The sequence below is a fragment of the Photinus pyralis genome, unplaced genomic scaffold, assembly GCF_008802855.1.
Source record: "Photinus pyralis isolate 1611_PpyrPB1 unplaced genomic scaffold, Ppyr1.3 Ppyr1.4_LG7, whole genome shotgun sequence".
Lineage (NCBI taxonomy): Eukaryota > Metazoa > Arthropoda > Insecta > Coleoptera > Lampyridae > Photinus > Photinus pyralis.
Genome location: NW_022170738.1, coordinates 162,254 through 180,630, shown reverse-complemented (window position 1 = coordinate 180,630; position 18,377 = coordinate 162,254). Strand labels below are relative to the sequence as shown.

The following is an 18,377-nucleotide window of genomic DNA, read 5'->3' as shown; positions in this document are numbered from 1 at the left end:
ACGCTACTGAGGAGCATGGCAAAAGTCAGGAGAGAAGAGACTCCGGGAATCACATTTTGAGATAGGTCATTAATATCGTTTTCGCGTCTTTCGGAAGAAAAATAATTGCCGTTATATGATGATTTTGTCCGTCTGTTCTTCGTTTAACTCGAGACCGAAAAGAGACAGCGATTTCGTCAATGGATTTCTACGAGTTCAAGGATCAGTGCTATGAAATATGAGCTGGATTAGAAGTCGTGTTTGCGAATGCGAGCAGATTTAATTAGGTTCGAGCGATGCACAAACGATCTACTGCGCCATGATTATCTTATTTGCGGAGCATTCTTTATGAAATTCCCTTGGTATGGTCAAAATTTTTGAGAATCGGGTGTCGGTACTCAAAAACGGACAGTGATAGGTCTCTCTGAGGCACATCCAACGGTACCACATGCGACCGGACCGGATAACTAGTAACGGAGATATTTAATATATTTTGGGGAACGGAGTGGGGGAACAGGTACTCACAAAGGGAAAGGGAAGGTCTGGACGAGACACATCCGCTGGTAGGGTAAAAATTTCATATGCGAATATCTTGAGAGCAGAGTGCCGGAAGTCGATACTCACAAAGAGAAAGTCCAACGGCATGCCAATCGGCCGGATCGGATTCCTAGCAACGGAGATATGATATATTTTGGAGAACGAAGGGTCGTAACAAAGTGAAAATTAAAGTTTTTTTCTAGATGCATGTGTGCAAAAAAATCCAGGGCTCTAGTACCATTCCTCTAAAACTAGTTCAAAACCGCAAATGTGGGTCCGGACGGACGGACAAAACTCAAACAAAATCATATTTTCAACGAAGAGAATCAATTCCTACCAATGATAGTTCTCCTTGTGATCAGTTTTAATTTCTTATATTTCAAGAGCGGATTGTCGGAGGAGGGTACTCACAAAGAGTGATTGGGACGTCTAGAAGAAATGTATTCATTGGTGAGGGCAAAACTTTAAGAGCAAATATTTGCAGGAGTGTCGGTTTAAAAAATGCGCTTTATCTGCACGAGAGTTGTGCATAATATTTAGACATTTTTGATTATTTCCGGTTTAACCGGAAATTGCACAGCCCTCCACAAGTTGTCCAAAAAGCTGTTGGAGAATGAAGCTTTGATGAGGTTCTTGATTGCCCAATTGGAAACGACGAACATCTTAAGCATTTGCTATAACGGTTTCATTTTTGGAGGTTATGAGTTTTAATGAGTGTTATTTTTACCTCCCGTAGGTTAGTAATGCATTGGGGTAAAAAAATAACCCCCACTTCTTTACGGAAATACACGTTTTGAAGCATCAGGAATCCGAATTAAACAAAATTTCTATGATATCGGTCCGCCGGTCCGTCTGTACTCTCATTTCCGGCTAAACGGCTGAACCGCTTGGAAGCGAGCTTGGAACCAAATTTTGTACACATATTCTTAGACATAACAGGAAGATCTGAAACGCTTTTGGGCAGAATCGTGTGTCAAACTCCGCTTTCTAGCTAAACCGCTGAACCGATTGGAACCCAATACACATACATTCTTAGACATAAAAGGACAGAATCGCGCATGCACAGGTGGTACCCCTGCTAGCCACCACAAATTTTTTCCTGTATTTTTCATTAAACAAGAATCTATTGGTATTTTTATCCTAGTTTTTCTATTGCATATTTAAAAATAAATGATATGCAGGATGTAGAGACCATTAAAAAAATTAGTAGATACAATCTCCAGTTAAACCGGAAGATTGACATTATACTGAACAAAATTTTTGTGCTGTAGAGAGCACGTACTAAACTTGCAATAGATTGATTTTTATGGTTTATCAGTTGACACAATTGATCATTTAACACTTAGGACTGGTTTTGCGTCAGACAGGTAGTTTGCACTTCACGGAAACATTTTTTCACGTGGGATATTATCTATCAGATAAGTTTAAATGAGGCGATAATCGGCTCTTGGTCAATTCAGGGTTATAGTATAGCACTTCATACTGCGTCTTGGGATAAATAGTAAGAATTGTCACCCTTTTGAGAGAAGTAAGTTGTTGATTGACACTATATCAATTGACGCAGCAGTGTTATTTAAAACAAAATAAGTATGTTATCTTTACCTTCAACCCTCATGAAATTTTTTTGAAAGAGAATGAAGATACTTTTCAAACGACATATCACAAGCTCATACTTCCCATTAAAAAAATTGGGGACTGTAACTGTCACTCGAAGGGGGTTGAAGGTAGGGTTGAAGAATGTCAATTTATAATTTAAATTTGACGAGCTACAGGATTGGCTATAAATATGTACAGTAACTAAAACAATAAATTCATTCCATTTGGCTATTCCACACTATATCTACTATAAACTATGATACATATAATAAATTGTATGACCAAATATCTCCATGCCCATGGAATTCTTTTCAATTTAATTTTTGAAAATTCATTTTGGATTCGTTATTTTTTCATCTTGGAAGAATCTTCAAATACCAAATTCTGTCGCGATCAGAATTTGTTTGTAGTATGCACCCTTTTGGGCCACTGATAGTGTAATTTTTAGCGCATTTTTGAAAAATAATTCTATTATATTTGTTTTGGCTGGCGTCTATGGTTAAAAATTAGAGAGAACTTTATAAGTAAAAAAGTTGGCAATTTTCAGTCTGCGCACGCGCGCATTTGGTTTTTACTATGTGCGACGGGTTTGCCTTTACTAATGGTATTTGTCGAGAGTCGAGGTATTTGTAGTCTTCGATTTTTACTACATGTGATGTTTTCCTTTACTAGAAGCATCTATGGTTAAGATTTCAAAGAAATATATTCATAAATATGGAAGTTGGCACTGCGCATAGACTGCGCTAATGTTTACAATATGAGCTATGTTTTCCTCTAACAGAACCACCTGTGCTTAACATTTCAAAAAGATATCTCGCATGCGCACCTAAATCTGATATTTACAATATGCGATACGTTTGTTTTTACTAAAAGCATTATTGGTTAAAATTTCAAAGATTTTTACTATATGCGATTTTTTTTACCTTTACTAGAAGTGTCTGTGGCAGTGGCGGATCCAGAGATACTTTTCAAGGGGGGCACGTTGCGAATATAAAACTTTAAACTTCCCTCAGTCGCAAAGACCATCCCCCAATGGTTACGGAGAACAGATTGTACCATAGTGTAAGAATAGCTTCTACGTAGTGCACATATTTAGAAAGATAGAAAGTGGTGTAATGGAAATACTGTCAATTAAGTTATCTATAACACGCCCCCTGTTGAATCCGCCACTGGTCTGTGGTTAAAATTTGAACAAAATATATTAATAAATAAGAAAGTTGATTCATCATTTTCGTTTTCATCTGGTTTGGTAGTGTGTACTTTTTTACGGGCCATATAACAAACTAAAGTTGATGATGATTTCTTCGAAACGAAATGTTGTATTAAAATTCTCTCAACGGTTTCTTCTAGGGCTTCATACATACGTGGCAATGAGAAAGTATTCTTTATTTTTTGGTATCTGTTCAAATAACTTCCCCATGATAGAAATCCTTATCTTGGACACGGTGTGTAAACCATAATCATCTAATTCTTTCTGTGTTTTTGGTGATAATTCTCACTTTTTGGTTTTTTAGTCTTTTTGGATTGTTTTCTCAACAAAATTGTGGCATGAATGTTGGTTTTAGCTATAAAAAGTTTAAGGTCTTAGATGGGAATTTTATTCATTCGTTGCACGTTCAAGGTGTTAAATTTTAGAAAAGTCAAATTTCCAAACGATTGGGCCGTGGCCGCGTCCTAAATGAATTATTTCGCACACGGACGGATAGACGAACAATACAAACTTATAAGTATAAAATCCTAAATCAATATTAGGAGCATTTCCACATTGAAACTACAACACAGCAAAAGGATCAAGTTGGTGCAAGTCGAATGTTTCTAAACTTATACAGAAACTAACCAATCAAAGCACACTAAAATGTCAGGTTTGCCTTTTCAATATGGCGGACTGTTTCAATTCAATTAGTGTTAGAAATTTTAATGGACAATAAAACAGTGTCATTCAGTGGCGTAACTTCATTTTAGAGGCCCGTCTTCAAAATATTTGGGGGCCCTTTCCTTATATCAGCATTTTTTAAGCGATGTTAATCTGTATGATGTATAAAATAGTGTCTTGATTTAGCTTTGCTGATTTTGCATTTTGTAATTCATTGGTTCACAGGTCCATTGTAAAATTTAGCGTCACTGCTTTCTGCGTTCAATCAGAGTCCAGTTGATTTTGTTCGAACTTAATTGTCAAACAAAAAAAACTTCGTTTTATTGTATTGACTTCGGCTATTTGTAACTAGGGGTAGGTAACTCTTGATTTTGTTTGTTATTTAATTGTTTCACTTTAAAAGTTATCCTTATTTTGATTTGTTTAATATTGGCCAGTTCCTTCGATGTTTAAACTCGTTTAGTTTGATTAGTGACTTCATTCGAATCTGCCTTTTTAATGTCTTAAACTGTTTCGCCCGCGCAGAGGTAAATGCTGGAGTGTTAAAATTACTTAGCGGCATTCATCTCGAAATACAACTTCAGGCTAAGGTTACCGTATCCAGGACCTCCAGATACCTTCTAGATTGAAGAAGGTCCCGCTAATTAACAAAGTAATTCATTTACTTTATGTAAGAGACTTCGGAATATTTTTTTTGACAAATGAGAAAGGAGTGGGGTTGTTTTTAAATCTAATAGAGTTTCGACTTTTGAACATATCAAATCTTGTATTAGATTAAAGTCAGATTTAAATTATTCAAAATCAAGAATTACCTACCTACTTCCTCGGATTGTTAATTTTTGTATATTGCAGATATTGCTCCAGATTTTTCACCTATGTTTACTCTCCGTGAACAATGATTCAGAATTTTCTTCGGACTGTAATTGTAAACTGTAAAAAAAGCAGGTGCATGGCCCTTCGTAAATAAAACATTAGCCAGCATTTGCATTACACTTTTATACGTTTTATCTCTTCCTTCAAGAACGGAAAATATTTAAATAATTAATAGAAGCATACCATTGAAGGAGTTTGGGAAATTTTCAATTTTTTTTCAGAATTTTGTATAAACGAATTAAATTTGTTGTACATTTTTGCCGAGGCCCCTTTTAAGTCGGGGCCCGTCCTCATTGCGTACCTTTGAGGCATTGTAGTTACGCCACTGGTGTCATTCCTGGCGAAAACGCGTGACGTCAAATTCAAGATATGATATCGTACATTCATTTCATTGAACGGATGTTACAAGCTTTGGGTCAATGAGCTTGTATCTATTAAATGTGAAAATTTTGTATTTGGCCGTGATTTTGACTATATTTACATATCAACCCCCGTCCGCATGGTTCACGTCTAACTTTGAAACACGATGCCAAGGTTATAGTTATACATGGCGTTTTTTTCTGTTGATTACACCGCAGGAACGTTATTGATCTACAAACACTATGTGGTTTGAGCTAAAGAAAAACATTGTTCTATTTATTTGTTAACGATTACCATACATTTGTATGTGTTCATTCGATTCCTTTTGTTTTCTTTCAATAAACAACGAAGGGCCTTGAGGTGTATGTTTTAGTTTCAAATATTTGTTAGTGTTTTTAGAGCAGTTAGTAAATGTATGTCTGTCAGTCCGCCGTTGTCTGCATATAGAGCTAAGACGAAAACAGGTTTTTTGTTTTCTGGGGATGGTACGTAAATTTGTTTTCTGTAGCATCTTTATTCCACTATACCAATAATATGAGAATCTATGATTAATCATGGAATGATATATGGAGGTATTGACTTACGCCATTGGGCAAAATTATTTCTACTGTCATGTCCGTATATTAGTGTCAGGTAGGCGAGTCAAACTACTAATTGACAGGTAGATGCCAATATAAAAAGGTTTACTTATGACTCTTCTTCGGTTTCGTAAAGTACTATATGTTGTTACAGCACGTAACGATAGCGAGTGCTGCAACCACACGATTTATCAATCCATCTGTTTCTGTGTTACGTGTTCCTCTCATTCATGTACGATTGAAGAATAAATCTAGTCAGGTTAGATAATTCGAACACGGATGCGGCATAGTAAATAATGTTTGTAGTTAATTTTTTGATATTTGAACACTGTATTGTCGTTGCTATAGCCATGTTTTTTATGTTGCAGGTTCGTCTCACAGTGATAAAGAGGTGGACTCGAATACTCCAGAAAAATTACCAAGAACAGCACCTTCAGAAAGAAAAAGGAAACGGAAAGTTGACGATACAGGGGGGACGATTAAAGGCGTTAGACCTGTATCTACAGATAGTAAAAAATTTAACGATTATTTTAGTAATAAACATTCGGGCAATAGTCCTATTAGACACGGTGGAGCGAAAAGTCCGTCGCCGCAACAACCATACCCAATGGTAAGATTTATCTATGTAATGTAGATAGTTGCCAATACGTCACCCTAAATAATTTTCGCAACCTGATCGTAATTAAGATAATAATTTATACTGTAGTACCAGATTCCGATGGTTTTATAGTGCAATAAAAACGATTGCAAATCCAGCTTAAAATAAACTCATTCATTGAAAAAGTAACTGCATAACAGATTGTATAGAAATCCTATCATCATATAGAGGAAAAGAATTTTACTTGCAACTATTTTCTCCATTTATGTGATATGTATGTAGGACGCCTAAAATGTCGGTTCGTAATAATTATTAACATTTTAGTGAAAGTTACTTTATGTAGCAATTGTGTTAATTGGTATAAATTAATTTGTTTTCCACTATTAAAAATTTTATTCGTTAATAAGACAAGTACAGATCATAATGTACATAAGAGTCAAATTTTTCATTTTTTATTGGGCTTTTATTATTTTAAAAATTTGGGTTAACATGACGTCTGAGTAGCTTGGGTACAAACATCATGGCCCCATTTCGTGGCAGACCCCATAGGGTAGGAAGAGACATTTTTAAAATTACTTTTGGGTTCAAAATATTTTTTCCAAAATTATTAACGCAGAATTTTGATTTGGGATTAAAAAAATATGTTATTTGTGTTTCAGTTTCCACCGTCCCCCCAACAGGTGGGGTTACCATCACCACAGGTGCCGGTGACACCGACCCCATTTGAATTTTACAAACAGCAACCTCCTAGACCTCCTCTCCCCACAATGGTTAGTAAACTTGTACAGGTATGTATAATGACGAGGAAAGTCGACAAAAAAAATCTACAGCTTAATCGTGTTAATCAGACTGAATTGACGTGTCAAAGGATACAAGAGTTTGAGACGCAAGCGTCATCGGATCTGGAATTAAGAAATAATAAAATTGAAGAACTCACGCGAACGAATGAGGAGCTTCGACACCAAATATCAGCGCAACAAAAAACCATAGATCAGCACAAGCAACATATAAATAAGTGCATTGAAGTAGTAAAAAAGTTATTAATGGAAAAAAGTTCAATCGAAAAAAAGGAGGCGCGGCAAAAATGTATGCAAAATAGACTTAGGTTAGGACAATTTGTTACTCAACGGGTAGGGGCGACGTTTCAAGAGAACTGGACGGACGGACACGCGTTTCAGGAGCTCGCAAGGTAATGAGTTTGCCATTTTTAAGTCGTCTTTCAAACTTGAGCGTTTGATTTTGCAGGCGGCAGGAAGAAATCACGTCGGAGAGAGAAGAAATTGATAGACAAAAAAAATTATTAGGTAAAAAAAGGCCTTCGAATAGTGAAGGTGGTCGGAAAAGAAATAATTCTGCGATGCATAATGGCACAGATACAACGTTTCTAAAGCCAGATGCAGTACCTGGTTCCTTAACTTTACAGGAGTATTATGAGGCTGATGAAATATTAAAAGTAAGTGTCTTTTTATTTTTGTTCTTTAATGTTTGGAATGCAATACCTGAAGTTTGTCAAAAAAAATCAATGGGCAGAATTTAGAGGTCCTTTGTTACAGTTGGATATGTGCTTTTCCCTCTGAAGGTTTTTGAACATTCGCAAATATCAAATCCAAATTTTAAGTTTGAACATTTGAAAGAAAAGTTAACTGTATGCATAATTTTGAATTTCAAATACTCTAATTTTTTTCACATACTGCAAAGTGACCACTCTGTGTGTAAAGCTTAGTTGGGATTTTTAAAGGTTTTCTAATATTGATCAGGTGGGCTTTTGATCGCAATTTGGCTGTATTGCCGTGAGGATATTCAATATTCATGTCTGTTTTAGGAAATCCCACACCCCATTCCCGTTTTCCCTGTTCCAGTGGGAATTTTGGAAAGTATACTAACCTTTGCGGACTGACGTCTAACCATTCCCCAAAGTTTCATCGTGATCGGATAAACAGTTTAGACAGGTATAAGGGACAGACAAACCATTTTCTAATTGCCACTTTTTGAGCTCTACAAGACACTGTTGTGAGATTTTCAATACAGCGTTTCGTTTTTGAGTAATCATCATCAATTTTCTTGATTTATATGGCCCGTAAAAAAAGTACATACTGTATTGAATAGTATTTTTTATTACAAATACAACGATGTACGGCAAACAAAGAATAAACAAAAGTTGGAAACTATAGGTTTCAATAGGAAGGTGCACCTGTGCAGAATTCCCTAATTGTGCAAAGATGCCTATCGGGCAAATTTCCTAGAAAGTGGAAACGTTCTGTTGAAACCAACAGTTTCCAACTTTTGTTTTTTCCTTGTGTGCCGTACATTGTTGTATTGGTATAAAAAATGCTACTCAGTAGATAGATATTGCGTTTGAAATTTGCACTTTCACACGCGTCATTGTTGTGAATTGTACAATTTATACTAATTACATAATCGAATGAATACCTACATATACCATATACAGTATAATTACCCCTAACACAGCAATCACAATTGGTTATCACAGATGTAAGATATTATGATAGGCTATTTTATCACCCGACACTGAATTACAATTATACTAAAATTAAGATTTACTTTATTTATTTATACAGTAAGTATGTTTCTTTTAAGGGCCATAAGTATAAATAAATAAAGTTGATGATGATTTTCTGAAACGAAACTTTGTATTGAAAATCTCTCAACGGTATATTGTAGAGCGAAAAAAGCAATGAGAATGTTTTTCTTCTGTACCTGTTCAAATAACATCAGGAAAAAATTGCCAAATTTGGGTTTTTCTGGCATATCTTCAGAAGTAATAGGAATTTTCTGGTTTTCTTTATAATACGATAATTACACTTTAAGCCCAGTTTATGGTCACAAAAATAACAAATAAGAAATAAAAAATAACAATTAAGAAAAGTTCAAATCCTTGGTAGCAAGTGGCAGCGTTTATACTGCCATTACAGTGTGCACATTTCAAATCCTTTGTGATTTCACAGTTAAGAAATGCAGTTTCAGGGCATTGTGGTGAATTGTTACAAAATCACACTGTTCACATTTTAAATCCTCTGAAGACTTGTGTCTTAAGAGATGTGATTTCCAAATATGTTGCAAAAGTCTACCTAAATTTGATTTTTCGTTCGTTCTATAATCACACTGTGCACATTTTAAATGCTTTGAAGGCTGTTGTGCTTTGAGATGTTGTTTCAGAACATGTTGAAGATTTGTTGCAAAAATGCATGTTGTGCACTTTAAATCTTTTGAAGTATTGTGTATTTTTAAGCGGTAATCGGCATTTATTGGTCATTATTACACACTACATGATTTACAGCTAAACGAAATCGCAAATAACCTATACCTCTCACTTGTCCAATAACTATTCTCGCACGATCGCGTGGTATCTCTTCTCCGAAATGAAATGTTGTGGCACTGGGGAAGTGTTTTTATTTTTCTGTATCTAACACCAGACAAAAATTAAAACAAAACAGCAAATTTCAGTTTTTCTGGTATAGCGTAGGAAGTAATCGGAATTTTCTGGTGTTCTTTACAGCACGATAATACCTTATTAATTGGCGCCACTTTTCCCTAATTTGACCATCTTCGAATCTTCTATGGTTTCCAAGATCTCCCCATTATAGACATCGTTAATCTTGGACACTGTATATCTGTTGTGTGATTTTTATTAAACGGTAGGTTATACATATGTAGTTACTAAACTTGGATTTTAAAATGAGCTTTAGGAGTCTACAGACAATTTTACACTGTGTACGTTTTTTATTGATAATTTAGTTAACCAGTATGCTAACAATAAAAAATCTTTTATTCAACAACTAGCAGTCCCGTCGAACTTGGTAACGCTTTTGGGTAATCTCCTTTTTTTTCGTCCCCCATTTCCGTTTTTCCCCGGTGACGTGGAATCTTCGGGAAGTTCTTTTGGAGTACGCAATGGCATTTTTTAACACTGATAGACAAAGTTTTTATTTCTTATGTATCTTTCCCATATCTTCCCTAATGGCCAAAGTAACTTTTCTTGACATTTTCTTTACTTTCTAGTGGAGACTGTTATTGAAAAACTATCTTCTCCTATCTGTCCTTTGAATATCCCAATGCAGGGAATGTTGTAGGTAAATATGAAAGCGTTTCAGAGAAGGTTATACAAAGGTCTCCAAACGAATCTGGGATGCTAGAATATTTTCTTGATCTTTCCAAGAAAGAAGAAAGTTAAAAAAATTTTTTTAGACATTCAATTTTTGTTAAATGATTTTAAAAGTTAAAACTGAAACGGGGAGAAATAACTGCTTTTGTAACCGACTCTCTGACTACGGTAAAATTTTCAAACGAGTTTTAGGAAGATTACACATTTCCAGAAACCAATTCAAAAATTTTCATAAGATACAAATGAAATTTTCCAGAGATTCTGGGAAATTCCAGAAAGATTCCAGGGCAGTTTTCATAATATTTCTTGAAATTTAATTTAAAAAAACTGGATTTTTTTTTAAAATGTCAGCAAAAAGTGTGAATTGCAAAATTTGTAGAATTACAGAATTCCAGAAATTTATAGTGCCATTTTAATGTCTTTTGAACTAATTCAATCTATATAACTTTTGATTTTGTGTACATAACAAACCGCAGGAACAATAACACACCTAATATGTATTATTTGTATATTATATATAATTTTTTGAGGGTGGGGGGCACTCAATACATGAAAAAATTCTGTTTAATTAATACCAATAAATAAATTAGATGCATGTCAAAATCGAAAGATAGCTAATGTTAATTTTGTCCAATAAAAAAATAAATACATATAAATTATGGACAAGTAATATGATAAATTACAGCAAGTACTGGATTTATTCAAATTTAAAAAAAAATGGGATTTGATTTTCTTCACCAATTTCATCAATCTTGGTGCATCACATTTAAAAATGTTCTAAGGAATATTCTACTTTTTTTAAATATTTCTTTGCGCCCATTTTTTAAATTATTTTTTACAAACTTACCTGTTACACCCTGTATTACAATTCCGAAAAATACTAAATTGAGTAAAAATGTGTTTTTTACTTTCAGTTAAGGCAAAGCGCACTGAAAAAAGAAGATGCTGATCTTCAATTGGAAATGGAAAAGTTAGAAAGGGAAAGAAATTTGCATATTAGAGAATTAAAACGTATTCACAACGAAGATCAATCGCGATTTAATAACCATCCAGTGCTCAACGATCGGTATCTCCTGCTTATGCTGCTGGGCAAGGGAGGTTTTAGCGAGGTGCATAAGGCGTTCGATTTGAAGGAGCAGAGATACGTAGCGTGTAAAGTTCATCAGCTTAATAAGGATTGGAAGGAGGATAAAAAAGCGAATTACATTAAGCACGCGTTAAGGGAGTACAATATTCATAAGTCCTTGGATCATCCGAGAGTTGTTAAACTCTACGATGTCTTCGAGATAGACGCCAATTCTTTTTGTACCGTTTTGGAATACTGTGATGGTCACGACCTTGACTTTTACCTTAAGCAGCATAAGACAATACCGGAAAGAGAAGCGCGATCGATAGTGATGCAGGTTGTGTCTGCGTTAAAGTACCTGAATGAAATTAAACCTCCCGTGATACATTACGACCTAAAACCTGGAAATATTTTGCTCACCGAAGGCAATGTCTGTGGCGAAATTAAAATCACAGATTTTGGCCTTAGTAAAGTTATGGATGAAGAAAATTATAATCCGGATCAGGGTATGGACCTTACATCACAAGGAGCAGGCACGTATTGGTAAGTACTCCCCTTTTTTTAGTGTTTGCATTAATTATTCTAAATGATGATACACTAGTTCCCAGAATTAAATGTGTTGGCGAACATGTTTCAAGACGGGACTGAATAAAGTTTATCATCAATCATTTCATTTTACTGACACTGACACTGAATGTTAATCTCTTTTTAGGTATCTACCTCCTGAATGTTTTGTAGTCGGTAAAAATCCTCCAAAAATATCTTCTAAAGTAGATGTATGGAGTGTCGGGGTTATTTTTTATCAATGTTTATATGGTAAAAAGCCATTTGGACACAATCAATCACAAGCTACAATTTTAGAAGAAAATACTATTTTAAAAGCTACAGAAGTTCAATTTGCAAATAAACCTGCGGTTACAAATGAGGCCAAGGTATGTATTTATTTTTAAATTTTTAATTTCGACTTCAGCCAAAAAATCAGTACAGTAGGTGACTTCCGTCGAGTCAGATGAATAGTGAAATATGCAAATAGTAGTATTTTCTAATGACAATTCAACTCATGTATAAAAAATCGCATAAGCCGCAGTGCAATTGTCACTTTGACGGCGGCAAAAGTTACCTGCAACTTTTCCAGCAACAAATGCACTAGTGGTTTTTTCACTTATTGGACTCGAAATTGCTAGGCAACAGATTTTCATGACCTAAACAACCCAAATTTACTCGATAAAATACAAACGTTTTGTGCAATTATAAGTAAAAAATGCTTTGTACCTTTTTAACCTGTTATTTAGACTGCCCTAATTTCTAGGTGTTTTTAATTTACTTCCTTCTTACTTATGTACTATTTTATAGTAATACTAATTCCAGCATGTTTTTTTTTATTTTGCGGTCTTATTGCGTTGTTTTTCTGTCCTATTGTAACTTTTTAAATATAACCTGAACTGTTTAGTCATGTGTATCGTCGTCCAGTAAGTTGCATTGTTTCATTGTTTTTATTTTGTAATACAATACAAGATGACAGCTAATTTTTTTTAATTTTCTGCATTTGTGTGTACCCGTTGTTTAATAACTAGTAAATGGGTATTATTCCCTTATACTTTTCTAGGTTTTCTTACTCTATGTCCCTTTATGTTGCCAATATTGTAATAGCAATATTTCCTATTCCTATCTAAATTATTCATTATACTCTTAGTTTTCATCTTGTTCTGATTTTTTCTGTCTGTATTATAGACAAGCTATACAGGGTGTTACACATATGTATGTAAAAAAAATTTATGTAAAAAAAAATTGGGTGGGAGAGGGGATCAAAACAAGCACAAGTCACTTCCACAAGTGATTTTGCAATTTTTTTTTCAAAATTCCTACAACGAAAGGGTGCACCCCTAGATGGGGGTACGAAAAAAATTCTCATTCCGATGAAATTTGTTATCTATGCGATTTTGAACATGAAAATCACGAATAGGAAATTAGTTTTTGAAATTTTGAAAAAATAAATTCCACTGCAATTCTTGGTCGGAAAAAACAGGCTGACTGACCGTACAAATGGACACGCTCTTCAACCGTCACAAAATTGGCAGCCGCGTTTTCTTATCATTTCCAGTATTTTAAAGAAACACCACCTCTACCATAAAATAGTCTTCTTTACGAATTTTAAAAAAAAATCGCCAATCACGACGTAACACGCCAAGCGCTCCCGCTTCTCCAATATTAAACGCGTAGTTTTTTGAAACACCCCCGTCTTCGTTATCAGCACCAGAACACGTGCGTTAATTAATTTTCGCGTGATAATAAAACTCCCTATCGTAAACGATCGGATGTAACCTTACTACTAAATTGAGTAATTTACAAAAGCAATAAATTTTAAACGCATCTAATAAATTTCTAAGAGAAAACACAAACACTGAGATACAAATTCAAATGAAACGAACTAACTTTGTGCTTAATTCGTAATAGTCTCTTAAAGCCTCTTATCACGAGGCGTTTTTGAAGCGCTGCAGAGTGGCGCGACGGAGTAGCGCGGTACACGATTGTGTGGGTCGCGGGCACAACTGTCAAGTCGCTCAGCAGCGCTACCAGGTCGCATGCGACGTGTTTCGCCGGGCGCCGACAAGTGACACCCGCGAAACTGAAATAAAATAGCTGTGTATCGCGATGGGCCCAGTCGACCTTTTGCTTTTTGCGCCAATTTTGGGTTCATACCCATCCTCTATGTAGAGTAGAGAAAGGTTTTTCATCATACGTTGTAGGATGACCTTCGAGACTCTTAACAAATTTTATATGCATTTCCTCAGTGTCGATTTTGGAGATTTCACAAGTATGTATACAACAGAATTGAACATCCCGCAACGTTGCAGACGCGCTACAGCGCCGCTCCGTGTGAAGGCGTCGATATAAAGCAGCGTTTTCCTACCAGAGGCGCCACTCTACAGCGCTTTAAAAACGCCTCTTGAGAAGGGGCTCTAAGATTTACTTAATAAATTGAAATAATCTCTCATATACAGGATGTCCTGTCATTATTCTTGGTGTACAGGCCGAAGTAACGTCTAAATGGCATTGTTTACACAACAAATAAAAGCCTATATCAGGCTACTAAAAAGAGGAAAAAGTTACGGCTTGGGATATTTTCACCCATGAGCAACCAACCAGCGTTACGACCTACAGAATATTTCAGGAAATGCAACAGAGACAAAGTATTTGTCACCATTTGAACGGCCAAAAATGAAGAACTACTAGAAAGTATTAAATAAACATCAAAAGAGCACAAGTTAAAAAATAAAAGCGAAGTTCAAGGAATATGGCAAAATCAAAATGGAAGAAATAAAGGAACCATTAGAAGAAACGAATAACCCCTGTAGCTATCAAGAATGTTAGAACGGAATTGGCAAACAAAAAAGCGCTTTGAACAGTTGGCAACTAGAAATATGTAGAATGGGCGGAGAGAAAAAAATTAGGAGAAAAAAGAAAACAAAGCGAGTGGCTAGCGCATTTTCCATGAATTGATCAGTACTTCTCGAAATGTCATGTAATCACTATTTATGTGTACAAAGGAAAATAAGTTATGGCATAAATATTCTTATAAGAAAATTAGCATTATGCGTACGCCTGATGTTTAAAATATACGATATGTTTGCCTTTACTAGAAGAATCTTTGGTTAAATTAAAAAAAATATCTATTAATCAGAAAGTTGACTTTGCGCCGTTTGCGTATGCACACGTCTGATTTTTACAATATGCTTGTCTGCACTAGAAGTATATGTGGTTAAAATTACTACATGCACACATTAAATATCTTGAAAACGGTAGGCGTAGTTAAAGGCCTTGAACAAACGGACGGACGGAGAAAGTGCTCATAATAGATAGCACCTTCAAACATTAGTTGGAAAATGCGCTTAATATGCAAAGTATGTGGGGCAATTGTCAATTTAAATGTAGGAGCTGATATTATCTTCAGTTTTGATCATAAATCATATAAGCCACCTTGAAATGCCACTTCTTCAAGCATGAGAGAAGAGAATGTGGCAATTGAAAGTTCAAAAATATTAAGAAATATTGTGGTTCTCAGTTTGGCTTTGGGAATTTCTTCAGCGTGTATCGTTTATCTATGAACCGTTTTTTTTTTCTAAAGAGATAATTCATTGGTCATAATGGCAATTTTTTTCACTTTGGGTTTGACCGGAAACAAAAAATTTTTTAAATAGAACACCCTGTAAATTACCTTTTTTTTCATTTCTGATTTACTTCACGTATTTCGTCTTTCAGTTCTCTATTCTTTTTTATTTCTACTTCCTCAATATTTCATTATGATTTTTTCCTGACTTTTTATCCTATCAGAGAAGAAACTGTACCGATTAGAAAATTAACCAAAGTTGTAGCATTTTTAAGTTACTGTAATTGGTGACAAATGTAATGAGCATATTTTTGTAATGGCAGTAGTAGAGAGAACCACATCAACTCGTGGATATTGTAAAATACCATTTTCACTCATTGCGAAATGTCAGTAGCAAAAACGATCTATGTGTCACCACTGACTGAAATTTTTGTTAGGGTTGCTTTACTAGTTAATTTGTTGTCTTCCACTGTTCATTCGACTTATAGTCTAAGTACCTTTATTGTTTCAGAGTTTCATTCGTTCCTGTTTAGCGTATAGGAAAGAAGATCGTATAGATGTATTGTCATTGGCTAGGCATGAATATTTGCAACCCCCGATGCCGAAGCATTCAAGGCTCACCTCCAATCAGCAGCAGCAGCAGCAACAACAGCAGCAGCAGCAGCAACAACAAGTAGGTTCCTTCTCGACGGGCATTTTTGGTGGAGCCATGAATGCTTCATCATCGTCTTAGTGCTGTGCAGTGTTTCCTAAGTTATTTAAAAAGTGTATTTAATTTTAATTGCGTACAATCTGACTCTTAAAAGAAACAAAACTTTAGATAATTAATAATTTAAGTGGAACGTGATTTGAGAATGATCAGTCAACAGTGAACACTTTATAAATAAACAATCCTAAAAAATAAAGACACCAGAATTTTTCATCTTATATTATATATCTTATCTCTCTCTTTCCTCATACTGCTTATGCTTCCTGTCCTAAAGGAATAACGAAGATTGGGAATTTTATTCGTGGTAGTGAGCGCGCTTGGAAGTGAAGAAAATTTTCAAGCTTGGTTGAAATCCTGAAGTTGCAGTCCAGCAAACTGAAAAAACAAGTGCAAATTGGTAGTATCGTACGATTTAAGTTAATTTATAAAGTGACCTTGCTTTGTATCATAGTGTGTATTTCGTTCGCTACAGTCCCTATTTTCGATAATTATTATCATAAGTAGAATATGTACAGGAAACGTCGATCACTACGGTGATGATACGCTTATTAAATCTCTCAAATCAAATGGACTACGCTCAGCTTGAATGGGCTTAATGTTTCGCATGTTTTTATTTAATAAGCAATTTATTCTCTTTGCAGCATTGAGACATTTTTGTAACAGCACGTAGTTACAATTTTATTCGTTACAAGGAGATTCTTTTTTTATTTATTGCACGGTTATTACTTGGACAGTGGATGTTTAAGTTTATACATTATTACTTGTATATACTGTGGCAGTTGAGAGTATAAATTTTGTTAAAACTAAGTAGCAACTATGTATAGAGAAACCTCAGTTTGTTCGTACCAAATTTTTACATAGTTAATAAGTTATTTTTACTGTATATAAGCTAATTCTTCGATAGTCACAATGTACACATTCATGAAACAAAGTGAGGTTTTCCAAATTGAAACAAAACAAAACAAAATGTCTCAAACAAGATATTTGTAAATTTTTAGCTTGTTGAACTGAATCAAATGCCAAACAAACGTTGAAAATTATGCTCCGATTAGTATTGTGCGAAGCGGATTTTTTTCCGACGAGCGCAATACGTTGTAGAATAAACTTTAACAGTTTTAATCTTACTTATAAGGTTGTATCGTGTACAGTTGAAATAGTAACAATTAATAAACAATGTTGTAGTTAACGTTTTCAATATGTTTGGCAACATTCGGCTAACTTATTTTTAAGTATCTTGTACCAGCCTGTGCTGCAATCGAGTGGATGCCAAATGTCCAATATAAAACTCGCAAATAAATACATGTTAATTATTTATACTGTGCTGTTTGTGTGGGTGGTTCGCCACGGACATTGTGATAAGACGTAGTTAAGCAAGTCATGAGTAGAAAAACGAAAATGTATCGTTATTTTATTGTTTATTGTACTTGTATCTATACTTTTTGTTTTATACAATCGTTCACATTTTTTTTTTGGAATATACAAACCATTGTACATACAGTGTGTATGAATTACACAGTAAAAGTTTTAAAACCAAGTTTATTACTTGTCCACAAAGAAATATACTACTGTTTGATTCACATGCCACGACTAAATTAAACTTTTTTGTTACATTTGTTTTTATGGTTTGCTAGTACCTTTACATGCGCGTTGAAATGCTATTCATGACTATTTGCTATATAACGAAATAGTCATCGGCAAGGGCCTAAAGTGCCTTAACTGAACAACAAAAGAAAATGGAAAGGGAAGATATACGAGTTGATAAATCCATTAGACAAAAATCGTAAAAATTAAAATTTCCCATATGCACTTACTGTACCTTCGAATTCAAATATATAGTGCATAAAAAATGTCAAACAAATCAGAGTTGAATATGTAGAAAATTAAAAGCAAAAATATATAAATGAGTAATGTATATTAACTAAAACAAATGGTAAATGCACCCTATTTTTATTATCGGCTAAACGCTAAAGCATTTTT

The 18,377-nt window shown here is 34.7% G+C and overlaps 1 protein-coding gene across 10 annotated transcripts in view; it reads left to right on the top strand.

The window, feature by feature from the left end:
* The window catches only part of LOC116176426 (serine/threonine-protein kinase tousled-like 2), a 100,511-nt gene extending 82,925 nt beyond the window's left edge, over positions 1–17,586 (top strand). For 8 of the 10 annotated variants that reach the window (XM_031494982.1, XM_031494989.1, XM_031494988.1 and 5 more), the window contains 6 exons: positions 6,165–6,406; positions 7,054–7,583; positions 7,640–7,847; positions 11,432–12,126; positions 12,296–12,515; positions 16,203–17,586. In XM_031494982.1, the coding sequence (XP_031350842.1) occupies positions 6,165–6,406; positions 7,054–7,583; positions 7,640–7,847; positions 11,432–12,126; positions 12,296–12,515; positions 16,203–16,424 (2,117 nt within the window). In that variant the 3' untranslated portion in view covers positions 16,425–17,586. The remainder of the gene's footprint in view (positions 1–6,164; positions 6,407–7,053; positions 7,584–7,639; positions 7,848–11,431; positions 12,127–12,295; positions 12,516–16,202) is intronic. The other 2 variants (XM_031494986.1, XM_031494985.1) reach the window with 1 other exon arrangement.
* The last annotated feature ends 791 nt before the right edge of the window (positions 17,587–18,377 follow it).